Source organism: Telopea speciosissima, chromosome 8, assembly GCF_018873765.1.
Source record: "Telopea speciosissima isolate NSW1024214 ecotype Mountain lineage chromosome 8, Tspe_v1, whole genome shotgun sequence".
Classification (NCBI taxonomy): domain Eukaryota; kingdom Viridiplantae; phylum Streptophyta; class Magnoliopsida; order Proteales; family Proteaceae; genus Telopea; species Telopea speciosissima.
This window is the reverse complement of record NC_057923.1, coordinates 50798555-50811196: the sequence shown is the minus strand read 5'-3', so window position 1 is coordinate 50811196 and position 12642 is coordinate 50798555. Positions and strand designations below refer to the sequence as shown.

At 38.8% G+C, this 12642-nt stretch overlaps 1 protein-coding gene across 1 annotated transcript in view; it reads left to right on the top strand.

Moving 5' to 3' along the window:
- LOC122671230 (AMP deaminase-like) overlaps positions 1–11293 on the top strand; it is a 32002-nt gene extending 20709 nt beyond the window's left edge. Inside the window, exons 13-20 of the mRNA XM_043868341.1 lie at positions 5957–6109; positions 7733–7786; positions 7868–7978; positions 8093–8266; positions 9198–9278; positions 10661–10759; positions 10863–10985; positions 11244–11293. Coding sequence (XP_043724276.1) covers positions 5957–6109; positions 7733–7786; positions 7868–7978; positions 8093–8266; positions 9198–9278; positions 10661–10759; positions 10863–10931 — 741 coding nt within the window. The 3' untranslated portion in view covers positions 10932–10985; positions 11244–11293. The remainder of the gene's footprint in view (positions 1–5956; positions 6110–7732; positions 7787–7867; positions 7979–8092; positions 8267–9197; positions 9279–10660; positions 10760–10862; positions 10986–11243) is intronic.
- The last annotated feature ends 1349 nt before the right edge of the window (positions 11294–12642 follow it).

The following is a 12642-nucleotide window of genomic DNA, read 5'->3' as shown; positions in this document are numbered from 1 at the left end:
TGAGATAGTACGCTGAAAATTCCATATATAATTTGTTAGCTTTAACGAATAAGTAAACTTATAAAAGTATAAAAAAAATATAAAACTCACCAGCTTTATGTAGGGGATGGGACAAGTCCTCCTATCAGTCCTCAATGATTTTGATATACCCCTTCCCACCTCTATGTATTGCTGCTCTCACACTTTCTTTCATTAGTTCCATGGTAGCATACACATGTGGCAAGGTCGACTTCTTCTCTGTGTCTACCATCTTCAGGACCCTTACCACTGGATCCAATATAAGAAGGACCCTCTTCAAATCATGCCAAAATTGGTCACTAGAGATGGTAGTCTGTGCTGCCTTACCCCCTGGAGAACCCAACTCTCTCCAACCAAACCATTCTTCGCTAGCAAACATAGATCTCAGGCCAACCATCTTATACTAAAAGCTTTGCAATGCAATGAAGTTGGTGGCAAATCGAGTAATGCCAGGCCTCACCAAATCCCCTCCGCATTTCTCCCTCAATAGTTGTAAAAAATATCTATGGTTGTATACAAATATGATCACTTATCTAGCTCGCTCGACCATACCCACTACCAAGGATTTCTGACCCATGTCTTTAAGCATGAGGTCAACGCAAAGGGCAGCACATGGAGTTCAAAAAAAATGCATCCTCTTGCTTTTTCTATTCATCAATTTCTCTCCAGCCTTCTTAAAATAACTCCCGTTGTCTGTCACTATTTGAACAACGTTTGTTGCCCCTATTTCGTCCACAACTTCTTTCAACAACTTGTATATGTACATTGCATCCTTTTTGGATGCATCCACTGACCTTAAGAAGTTTGTCTTGCCATCACAATAGAAATTGATGATGGACTGTCTAGTGGGTCCAGTCCAACCATCACACATAATAGTGACTCCATACTGCTCCCATTTCGGCTTTAATGAATCAATGTAAACATCAAGCTCCTGTTGTTGCTTAGGCAAATAAACATTCATCATTTCCCATGGAGTGGGCCCCTTCACTCCCGTGTCAGCCCTCCCAGCAGTGTCAATCATAGCCTGATAATATGTCTCCTCAGCAGCATTAGCTGGGATGCTATGATAGAAGGACATTGCATCAACAACTTTCGGTTTCCAACCACCCCATGATTGCTTTAGAGTTCTTTGTTTGGTGTCCTTCTGTCTGTATATAAGGGGATTCTGTGAAAGAATCTCATTGGGATCATCAGGATTGAAGGGTCGGGGTGGGGATGAGGATGCAGCTCCCCTCATACTCTGGGTTCTCCTAAAAGGCAAATCCCCCTGTCCCTGCTTCTTCCTCCTATCCCCTGCCGGTCGCGCATCTGAAACAATTGGTCTAGAACCAGAACCACTTGCTCCTATGCACATCTTTGTAGCCCTAACCCTTTCCATCTCATCTGTCACTCAGCTATCAGCCAAGACCCTTTGGTACTGTCTCCACTCTGCCTGTGTCTCAAAATCATCCCGCCTATCCATGTATGTATCATCTTGTGGTTGTGGGTGTCTCTCTAAGACTGCCTCATGGAACTCTTGCTCTGCCCTTTGCCTTTTTGCCTTCTTTACTCTTCCTCCCTTCAATAGTTTAGACATGTTTTGTTGCACTGCTTTGGGAACTTGTGTGCATGTGGCCACATTCTTATACTACCAGCCAAATGCTGTTTTAATCTGGTAGCCCCTCCAGAATTCAGGATTATTCTGCAGTAGTTACATCTTGACCTTTTCTTGTCATTTGACATTGGCTCTCCATGCAGCCATGCTATATCTCCACCTCCACCTCCACCTTCAGCCATTGTGCAGTAGTTTTAAACCTTGGCACACTGTTAAATCAACAAATGCATGCATTATTGATGTATTCGACATCATTTCAAAGTCCTAAGTTAATCATATAGCTATTTCCTATTTCTAGGGCTGTAAACGGCTCGGATTCGGCTTGGATTCACTACTATCCGAATCCGAATCCGTTTAACAAATGCACCATCGGAATTCGATCCGATATCCGACGGATATTTAAATGGTATTACCGTATCCGAATCCGAGAGTTTATCGGATATCCGGATACTATCCGATCCGATAAACTATCCGATTCATGAACAATTACACTTATGGATTTCCAACCCCGATTACCGATTTCCGACTCCGATTACTGATTTCCGACTCTGATTACCGATTTTCGACTCCGATTACCTATTTTATTAAATTGCTGCCTATTCTTAGAAAGGTGTTATTTTGTTCTTTAAATTGGATTATCATCAGGTTAATGGATGGATTGATCCTGTTATCTTTAAATCAAACCTCAAAAATAGATTGCACCAACAGAAAAGAAAAGAAAAGAGAAACAAAAAATCAGTTTGTAGATTTGTAGGAAAAATGGGTCTATAGTAATGACTCAGAAAAGGAAACAAAACAATGGAATCCCTTTAGACTAAAATCTGGAAAAGTGGGGAAGACCAGATATTTAGAAAAAAAAGTAGGGAAAATGAGAAGTGATGGAATAGAATATTTCTGATAAGATTCGATACTAACACTGCAAAAGAAGGTGTAGTTCTCATTCTTTTGGGATCTGGCTTGTCTGGTTCTTTACTTCTTTACGAGATTCATCAAAAAGCCTCTTAGCCGCCATCCTTGCATACTGAGAGAGACAGTATTAGACAAAGGAGAAGGAGAGAAAGAGAGATTATTGCTCAAATTCTAAGCAGAAGAAGAAGAAAGCATTAGCAAACGATTTGGGTCTTTGGGGTTTGTGGGTGTTGCAGCTTATCTATCTTCAAGAGTGGGAACTGAGAACTGCGAAGAGAATATAAATTATGTAAGGAGAAGCATTAAAGAATTGTTGAAAAATGAAATTTCTGGGAAAGAGGAAAGGAAATAACTGGGCAGGATCCATCCCAATTCCCAACCCATATATGACTTAAGGCTTCCTGATGTAATCTTCCCAACATCACTCTCCTCCACACCAAGTCAAGTCTACACCTCTCTCTCTCTAATATGTGCTTCAGGAATACTGAACTTAACTCGCTTCTCTTTTACAATTTCATAGGGAATTTGAACAATTCAAATTCTGAAACTGAAATCTCAAGAATGCATTAAGTTATACCCAATAAAACTATTTCATTTATAAACCCAAGTAATAACAACAGAACAACCGTGCGATCAAGTATTTTGTGTAAAGGAGCAATGCAAACTAAAATACAAATAAGAAAAAAGAACAGAACTTCCAAACCATAAACCATTACCCTCTCATATGCCTATCTTGATAAAAGCCTAAATCTCTACAAAACCATGATATGGTGAAGGCAGAGACACAGAGGATGCTAGTTTATGTAAGACGGGGGCAATTACTATTACAGTATTACTCCATTGAACAGCTGAACTCATTCTATATGTGTAAAAAAAATCATCTACAGCAGCCCCATCTGAGCCATCTCCCCCTTCTCGACTCCAATAGTGATCTATTCTCCTTTCATTATCCATTTACCCCCTGCTGTAACCCTGTAACAGCAAATTCAAACAGACAAAAACACTCAGACGTTCACAGCAAAACACTCCTCCCTTCAACTCTCATTCCCACCCAATTCCTTGACCCCAAACCAGATAACTTCTTCGATTTTCACTGCAAATCACCCCACCCATTTGACTTAAAAAAAAACCCACTGTCGATTCCCAGCACAAACGCTCACCACCCCTTTTTTTTCCATCTGAAACTTCGATCAACCCATTCGGCCATTCTACAGTTCGACCAGTGAAAAGAAAAAAACAGAAAAAAGAGCAAAGAGAAGAGAGCGAGAGACAGAACCAAGAGAGAGATAGTGAGATACGGAAGAAGAAGAAGAGTCGTATACCTAATTGGTCCAGAGCGAGTGTCGAGGGGGTTGTGCGAGTGCCGTTGCCGTTGCCGTTGCTGCTAAGAGTCGAAAATCAAGAGTGAGTGACCAATGACCTTGAAGCTTGAGGGTTGAGTGCAGACTGCCGGCGCCGTTGAGAGCTTGAAAGTTGAAACTCAAACTTGAGAATCGAGAGTGAAAGAGGGAGGAAGAGATTCAAGAGAATAGGAAGCCCTAGTATTAGGTTAAGACTTAAGAGTTAGAGTGATATTACGAAAATAACCTTATAAAATACAAATAATAAGGGTAATACAGTAATATTGATATATTTTTATAAAAAATATTAAAAAACCATAACTTACAATCGGATAATTTATTATCTGATTATTATCCGACTCCGAATAGAACTATCCGACTCCGAATCCGATTAGCTTTCGGACGGATTCGGATATTTTTCGGAAACCAGAATTTCGGATTCGGAACCTCTTAAACGGATTCGAACTCGGATCGGAGTCGGATTTTCGGCTATCCATTTACAGCCCTACCTATTTCCCCCTTACCTCTTGTATTTTTTTCTTCATTAAAAAATAAGTTCTATAATTTTTTTCATAAATAATCATACCATAAGTAATCCAAAATTATAATGGATGAAACAAGAATCATCACTTTCCATATTTAAATGCATTAACAATGCTTTCATTAATATTAAATAATTTTCAAAACAAAACAGATATTTTTCACTATTTTTGAGAATTTTCTGTAATTTTTTAAAATATATTTTAAATTTCAGAATTTAAATTAATTAATTTACTAACTGAAAAAATAGCGACACCGTGAAGCCATAGATTGGCCAACGGTGTCCAACATATATTTAGTTGAGTTCCAAACAATGAGTATAAATCATATTTTTTTCACTTTTTTTTACAAGAAAATCATTTAATTTTACAGAAAAATAAACAAATAATTTAAAAACAGGAAAAAAAATAATTTGCCTCCATCATTCCATAGATCGGTGGACAATGTATAGCATATAATAATTTCATGGTCAACAAACAAGATTAGATGAATCAAGCTTGGAGGAGAAAACACCTCCAACGAAGATGCAGCTTGGAGGAGATTAGTTTTTGAGATGAATAGTTACCCTAGGTTCTTGAGATGCAGCTTCAATTTTCAATGAATCAAGCTTTCGTGAGGTGTTGGAGGTGTGATTTGCCAAAAGAACTGAAAAAAATCACCCAAAGATTGACTTTCCCCTTCCCAGAGGTGAGATCTCATCGAGTTGTGGTGTTTTATAAGCTGTAATAAGGTCTGGTTCGACCGTGTCGAACCGAAACCGAGAAATAGCTCAAGATCTGGGCAAGATACCAAGATCTCAATCGAGTTATGGTATTAATTCTGTGTCGTCTGTAATCTCGACTCGATAAGCTGCGAAACCGAGAAATTAGTGAGATCTCGGCGAGATTGAACTATGCTTCTCTCTGGGCTGGGGCTGCCTTAGGTGATGCTCCATTGAACCAACAAAAGCTTGCCACATCATCAGATCAGTCTGCCTCTCACAGCAGTCGAATCCCACAACCTTGCTGGGTTGGTTTTGGTGCTTGTTCCTGCGGGTACACATGGACTTGTGATCTACATCGCATGGATAAAAGGATCATAGCATCAATGAATTGGAGATGTGAAATCTCTACATTCTCTTGACCTGCTTTAAGACCACTAATCAAACCTCTCTCGCTAGCTCTATTCAGAAGCCAATTCAGGACATCAGAGACAATTGCATATTGAAAAGGGAGAGAGGACCCCCTTGACAGAGTCCTTTTTGGGCTCGGAAAAAGTTTTTATTTAAGGAGGATAGAGAAATGAACACTTTCATAATTCATAAACTCATTACATCTTATCCACTTTCTCCATTTCACTTTAAATCCTTTCTTTTCCCAGGCATAATCCAAGAAATCCCAAAATACATGTTTTTTTTTTGTAGGTTTTACATATCGTAGCCATTTTTTCTTGCAAGTTCTATTTAAAAGATCTTTGTTACATTAAGTTGCTTTGTGTTATTTCTTTCATATTATCAAACTGGTAGCTTACTCCTTATTTCATTGCAAGTGTTTTCTGTTGTCATTTGACTTTTCAGGTTGTTGGATTGGATTTGGTGGATGATGAAAGTAAGCCTGAAAGGCGACCAACAAAACATATGCCAACACCAGCTCAGTGGACCAATATTTTTAATCCTGCATTCTCATACTATGCTTACTACTGTTATGCTAACCTTTACACCCTTAATAAGGTGCGTGCTATATCTTAATGAATATTTGTTTCCTTAGTGGTTGTAGGGGCATGGATGGTTGCTTTTCTGTCTCAGGTAGTTGACAAATAAAAATAGGGAGCAGAAATAAGTCATCCTTCCTCGTATGGCATAGCAATGGCACACATTCATGGGGTTGAGACCTTTTTGGTAGCTTTCAGTTAGACCCCATATTTTTTAGCTTTCTCATATTTTGTCCATCTTACAGATCAAGTAATGGGTTTTTAAGAAGTTTACCATATTTCTTCCGGCATTTATTTCCTCATTTCATTTTTGGAAATAATATAGTCAGGAGTTTTAAGAATAGAAGGGTACAATTCACTCGACTCGGCCTTTTCAAAACCTGGTGACCCGGATGAGTCAAGCGTGGTGAAAACGAGTCATGTTTTTCTTTAATTTGTATACAATGTAGTTATTAATATAATAAAACAACGAGTCCAAGAGAATGTTTGGACTTTTATACAGTAAAAAAGTTAGTTAAGGGGCATTATATATCCGTTTTTCAAAAATAAGCAACTATGCTGTTTGCTTCTTGGAAATAACGCACTAAATATATTGAAAGTTGAATCAAGACTATCAGAAAACACCTCCAATGAAGGCGATGATCACCGCCTTATCAAACCAGAGCCCTTTTCATAGTCGGTGACAGAAACGGCAGTGGCATAACATCACAAAGCACAACACAAGTAACTATTCGTTGCTGGGTCTGGCAGCATCTGAGGCTAGATGAGTTAGATTAGGATTTCTTTTCTTTCAATCGGATCACTTCCTGTCTTTGATTTTAGATAATGAATGTTCAAATTTTCTTAGATTCCACCATGGATTTGATGGTACGTGTAATCTGAGTTGCAGCAGTTCTTAATTTGTTCGATCTCCACCATGGATTTGAGGTTCAACTCTTCGATTTCTAACATTCTACTGTGCCATGGTTCAAATCCTCTCTGATCTCAGGTTTCATGGTGATAACATCAGTTTTTAACTTCCCATTTGCTGCGTTTCTATTGTACTCCTCTTCAATGTGGAGATCAACTTAAATCGGGCATGCATCTTCTTGAATCCCTCTCTCTTTCTTGCACGACAGGTGTTTGATGTTGATCAAATTGAATGACGCAACTCGGTGGCTATTCAATGATTCGGTAAAAAATACCGAGTCCAATGAAAACCAGACTGACCAGGACCGAGTCCGGTTATTTCTAAGGCTGGGCGAGTCTCTACGACTCTTGACCAGGTTTTATGGTTTTTTGATTCGACCTGGTGACTTGCCCAAGTCAAAACCTGGTTTTCCAACTATGATTTTAACTGCATCTCCTTAAAATTTGGGCTTATTCCAAGGGACAATAATTTGGGGATGGGGCGAATATCATTCTAATAGTCTGATAGTTGTATCATTTTCTTTGAATATCCTTCAGTGGACCAATTGAGTTCCTTCTCCCTGGTTGGTCACAAATTTGTGCCTTTGCTTTGCATTAGTGTCATGGGGGCTGTCTTCTTCCAATGACTTGGGTAGTGATAATGAATGATTGTTTTTTCTTTATGAGCTGCTTCTACTTTAAAATGTGTTTATTCATATCTTTTTATTCATATCTTTTTATTCTTTTCTGTCAGCTTCGTGAATCAAAGGGGATGACAACCATCAAATTCCGACCACATTCAGGAGAGGTAATCATTGAGGTTCTTGTGTTTGTGTAGACGAAATATTTAATTGTCTAGAGGGTCTCTCATGTGGCTTATTATTCTCAGGCTGGTGACATCGATCATCTTGCTGCAACTTTTCTTACAGCTCACAATATTGCTCATGGAATCAATTTGAGAAAATCTCCTGTCCTGCAATATCTATATTATCTTGCACAGGTGAAGGGGGAGATAAAGGAAAACAGGAATGTTAATAAATAGTTAATGTCATTTGAATCAGTTTTTTCCTTCAGAATCTCTAGTTGCCTCTGATGGTGTTTTTCTTTTCATCAGATCGGGCTGGCGATGTCTCCTCTTAGCAACAATTCCTTGTTTCTAGATTATCATCGGAACCCTTTTCCAATATTTTTCCTTCGGGGCCTCAATGTTTCCCTTTCAACTGATGATCCTTTACAAATTCACTTAACGAAAGAACCCTTGGTGGAAGAATACAGTATAGCAGCTTCTGTGAGTCTCTCTCTCTCTCTCTCTCTCTTATATATATATATTTGGGAAAATGTTTTCTTCCCAGGAGTGCTGGAGTTGGTCTCTCCTCTCCCTTATGAAATGACATCTTTGCCCCTCTTTGGTGGAGGAAAGATAGACACAGACAGAAAACTCCTACCCTATATATATATATATATATATATATATATGTGGCAAAAGAACCCCAAAAGACAGCGTGACCCCAGCATCCAGACACCAAGGGGCGTGAAATGACCGCCCTGTCCCCCATGAAAGGTGGAAATCCCACCCCTATTGATGCTTCCATACACGCCCCCCCCATTGGCCTCCGTGCTAGCCCAGGGTCTACATTGCCTTTCAGGGAACCCTCCCCCTCCCTATATATATATAGGTCGGTGTTCTCTGTGGGGGAGTGTGGCCCTTGCACGTGCTGGGGGGGCAATGAGAGTGCGTATGTTGGCATCATGGGGGGTAGGATTTCCGCCTTTCATGGGGGGCGGGGTGGTCATTTTGCCCTCCTCTGTGTCTGGGCATGGGCGGTACAGTCCTCCCATAGAGAACTTTCTTCCTATAAATATATAGGGAAAATCTTGTTGTAACCAAGCTTGGTTACAAAAAGATTGTAACGTTACTTCTTTGCCCCTTGTCTTATTTTCAAAAGTTATTTTAATCATGGGTTTTCAAAATAAGTTGAAAATGACTTATCATTATGTCATTTTCAAAAGTTGTCATTGTCCATGTGAAATGATAAGATTATCCCTGCATTAAATAACTTTTGGGAATAAGACAAGGGGCAAAAAAGTAAGGTTACAACTTCTTAGTTCACCTACTTGATGACAACAAGATGCCTATATATATATATATATATATATATATATATTGTGATGTATTTGTCATTATTTATATTTGTGGAGACTAATCAATTTACTTACAGGTGTGGAAGTTAAGTTCTTGTGATCTATGTGAGATTGCTCGTAATTCAGTATACCAATCCGGTTTTTCACATGCACTGAAGGTACATGACTTGGACTTTTAAGTAACTTACAACATAAGATTGCTGATTTATGCATAAGGCAGTGACCTGGTGCTTGACTCATAGCAGTGGACAATAGGAAACGAGACATTGGCTGACATATGTGGCCATAAATTGTTCTGCAAGTCATCTGGTGGTTCGTCAACCAAGAAGAAAAGAGAGAGATTCTACGTCTTATAGTGTCCTGCACCTTGTGCTTTGAAACCCTCCTTTTGGGCAAAAGAAGTGAATGACAAGCCATTCACTATGGTGGTGGGACCATTCAAGGTCCTCCCCAAAATGCCTCTTATGTGAACCTTATTTGCAGTGCTCCACGAATGGATTTTATAAATCATAGAGATGTTCCAATCTAGTGCATATATCTCCTGGTCAGAACTGTCTAAGGTAGACCCCATGTGCTCATCCATCTGGCAGAAGCAATTTGGACTGTTATCTTCCCTTGTACATTCTTTTTCTCATTTCATATAAAACAAAGGGCGTACCTAGTGCATGAGGCTCCCGCCATTGCGGGGTCTGAGGAGGGTCATAATGTACGTAGCCTTACCCCTACTTCGCGGAGAGGCTGTTTCCTGACTCGAACCGTGACCATCAGGTCGCAATGGAGCAACCTTACCGTTGCGCCAAGGCCTGCCCTCATTTTCTCTTATGGTAGCAATATAGTGTCTCAGTATTCTGTTCAGCGGTCTGGTGAACCTACAAATCCTGGGGTTTTAGTTAACAAGGTTCATGCATAGAAATTTTGTTGATTGAGTTATATTATGTGGGGTACCAGGCCTGGTTTTTTGGAAACCCGGGCTCTGCCCAGGCCTGGCCTGGCCTGAGGTCGGGTTGGGATGTTTTAGCCCAAGTCCCCCCTTGCCGGGTTCAGAGCTGGCCATTTTTGTCAATTTTATGTTAATTTTTACACAAAAATTGGAAAAATATAATTTTTAACCTAAATATTTATATGATTTATATGTTAATCAATGATGAATATTGAATGTAAATTATGATACTTCGTCCATTACTCTCATCTATACATACATACATATGTATATATGTAGGGTACGGCTGGGCTGGGCTCAACCCAAGGCCTCAGCCCAGACCCTGAAATTTTTGGGTGGGCTCGGGCTTCGCGGGCCAAACTTGCACCCCACTATGTACAGTGTCTCTGCCATATTCCAACTGTGCTTTAAACTCTTGAGGACATAAGCTACTTCATAGCTGTTCGTGAAGAATTTGTTCAATATTTGAGTACTTGTATAATTATTTGTTGTCTTTTACATGGGTGTGTAAATAAATAATTTTGTGTGCAAAGTTGTGTAAAAGTTATGATGCTTTTCAAGTTGCTTCCAATTGACTTTGTTGTTGATGTCTTTTATCAGTCACATTGGATTGGGAAATCATACTACCTAAGAGGTCCAGATGGAAATGATATTCACAAAACAAATGTGCCACATATTCGGGTGGAATTCCGCAAAACGGTATATGCTTTGGTTTTTTTATTTATTGCGATGAATCCTCCATTTCGGAATGGGAAAATAAGAAAAGGAAATTTCAATAACTAGTTAGATCATGCCACTACAGATATGGAGAGAGGAGATGAAACAGGTTTATCTGGGAAAAGCTAACATTCCAGAAGAAGTGTATCAGTGAAGTCAAAGGCTCTTATGCTTCACTATTCTTCATGATCATTCGTTTATCTTCCTGGTAAGAAGATTTTCATTGGCATGTTAAGGTTATTGCGTTCTACCCCTTTCTTTTGAGTTGCTTGTCACAAAACGATTTAGAAAAACACCATTTATTTGATCTTACTAATTTCATCACCCTTTTATAAGGAAGCGGCAATTATAGCTGCTTCTAATGTGTAATTTTTTCTAGCTATAATTGATCAAATATAAGATCTTTTAAAGACAAATTTTGTATATTTGTCACTGCACCCATTTTTTGCCTTTCTCTTTTCATCAGGTATGGGAGGTGAAAGAACCATTTCATCATACTAGAGGCACTTCAGCATGATCTGCAAGGGACTAGCAGTTTTGAAGATGCTAACGAGGGAGAGAATTGCCAGCAGTAGTCTTTGTGACTAATTGTTATATAACAGGGCCTTCGGTAGCACCAGATCAATGTTTCCAATCCGGAGTTCTTGAAGAAAATCCAGCCGTAGACTCTGATGTTGTTAGATCCTTTCCAATATTAATGGGGAACTTGAAATCTATACTAGTTCTCTTGCTTTGAGGCTTTGATCAACTGATTCCGTTATGAAGATAAAATAAGAACACTTCCACCTCTGCCCAGGAGGGGCTCAATTTTGTGCTGGTTATATAGTACTTCATACATTCCAATCGTATCTGTAGCATGTTAGGGTTGCGTTTTCATCAATAAGGCAGAAGAATGTCTTCCTGCATATTTGAAGTTGCTGATGCTTCTTTACAGTGAGTAGCAACGATCATGCCATAGTAAATTTTGTAATTCGGTATACCAACAATAATGTATAGTACTTCATACATTCCAATCGTATCTGTAACATATTAGTGTTGCTTTTTCATCAGTAAGACAGAAGAATGCCTTTCCTGCATATTTGAAGTTGCTGATGCTAATTTACAGTGAGTAGCAACGATCATGCCATAGTGAATTTTGTAATTCGGTATACCAACAATAATATATAAAAATTAGCTAGTTGGAATTTTTTTTTCCCTTTATTGGATTAGAAATGAAAGAGATGGAATCAGTTTAGACACAGTTTACATCCTTAACAATGTGCATCCTCTTAAACAATCTCTGAAAACTTGGAAAGTTGCCCAGAAATGGAAGAACATCTTCATTAAATGACGAAAAGATAAAAGAAAGTCAGCCCCATCAAACAAGGGTTTTTTTTTCAATGGATCACCATCTAACTGTATTTGAGTAGCGGCTAGATGGGTACAGCCTCAGAAATACTCGTTTGACCTTTAATTATAATATTCTTGACTATTTATAGATTTTGAATAAGCCAAGTGAATTGGTAAACTAGGTTGACTGGATTAAATTATATAGAAGAAATTGATCAAATTACAATATCCACTGGGTCGATTTGGATGGTGAAATTGAAAATGCTTTATTTTTTTAACCCGAATATTGTCAAAATCAAAATAAGAGATAACAATGAGGAGACATAACCTGTCTTACCCCAGCCCAATGGATAGAAAAATCCTCTAAATAAAAAACAAGGAAAAACTAAAACCCAAACCCCAAAGAGAAAATTACAATTAAGAAAGAAAAACTGGTAACCCAACTTTATCCTTTAAAATAATTAAGGCAAGGTCTTGTGGAAGATCCCAAAACGCCTGAAAAGAAATGCAAATCATTGAGTCGCAAGCTAAATTGG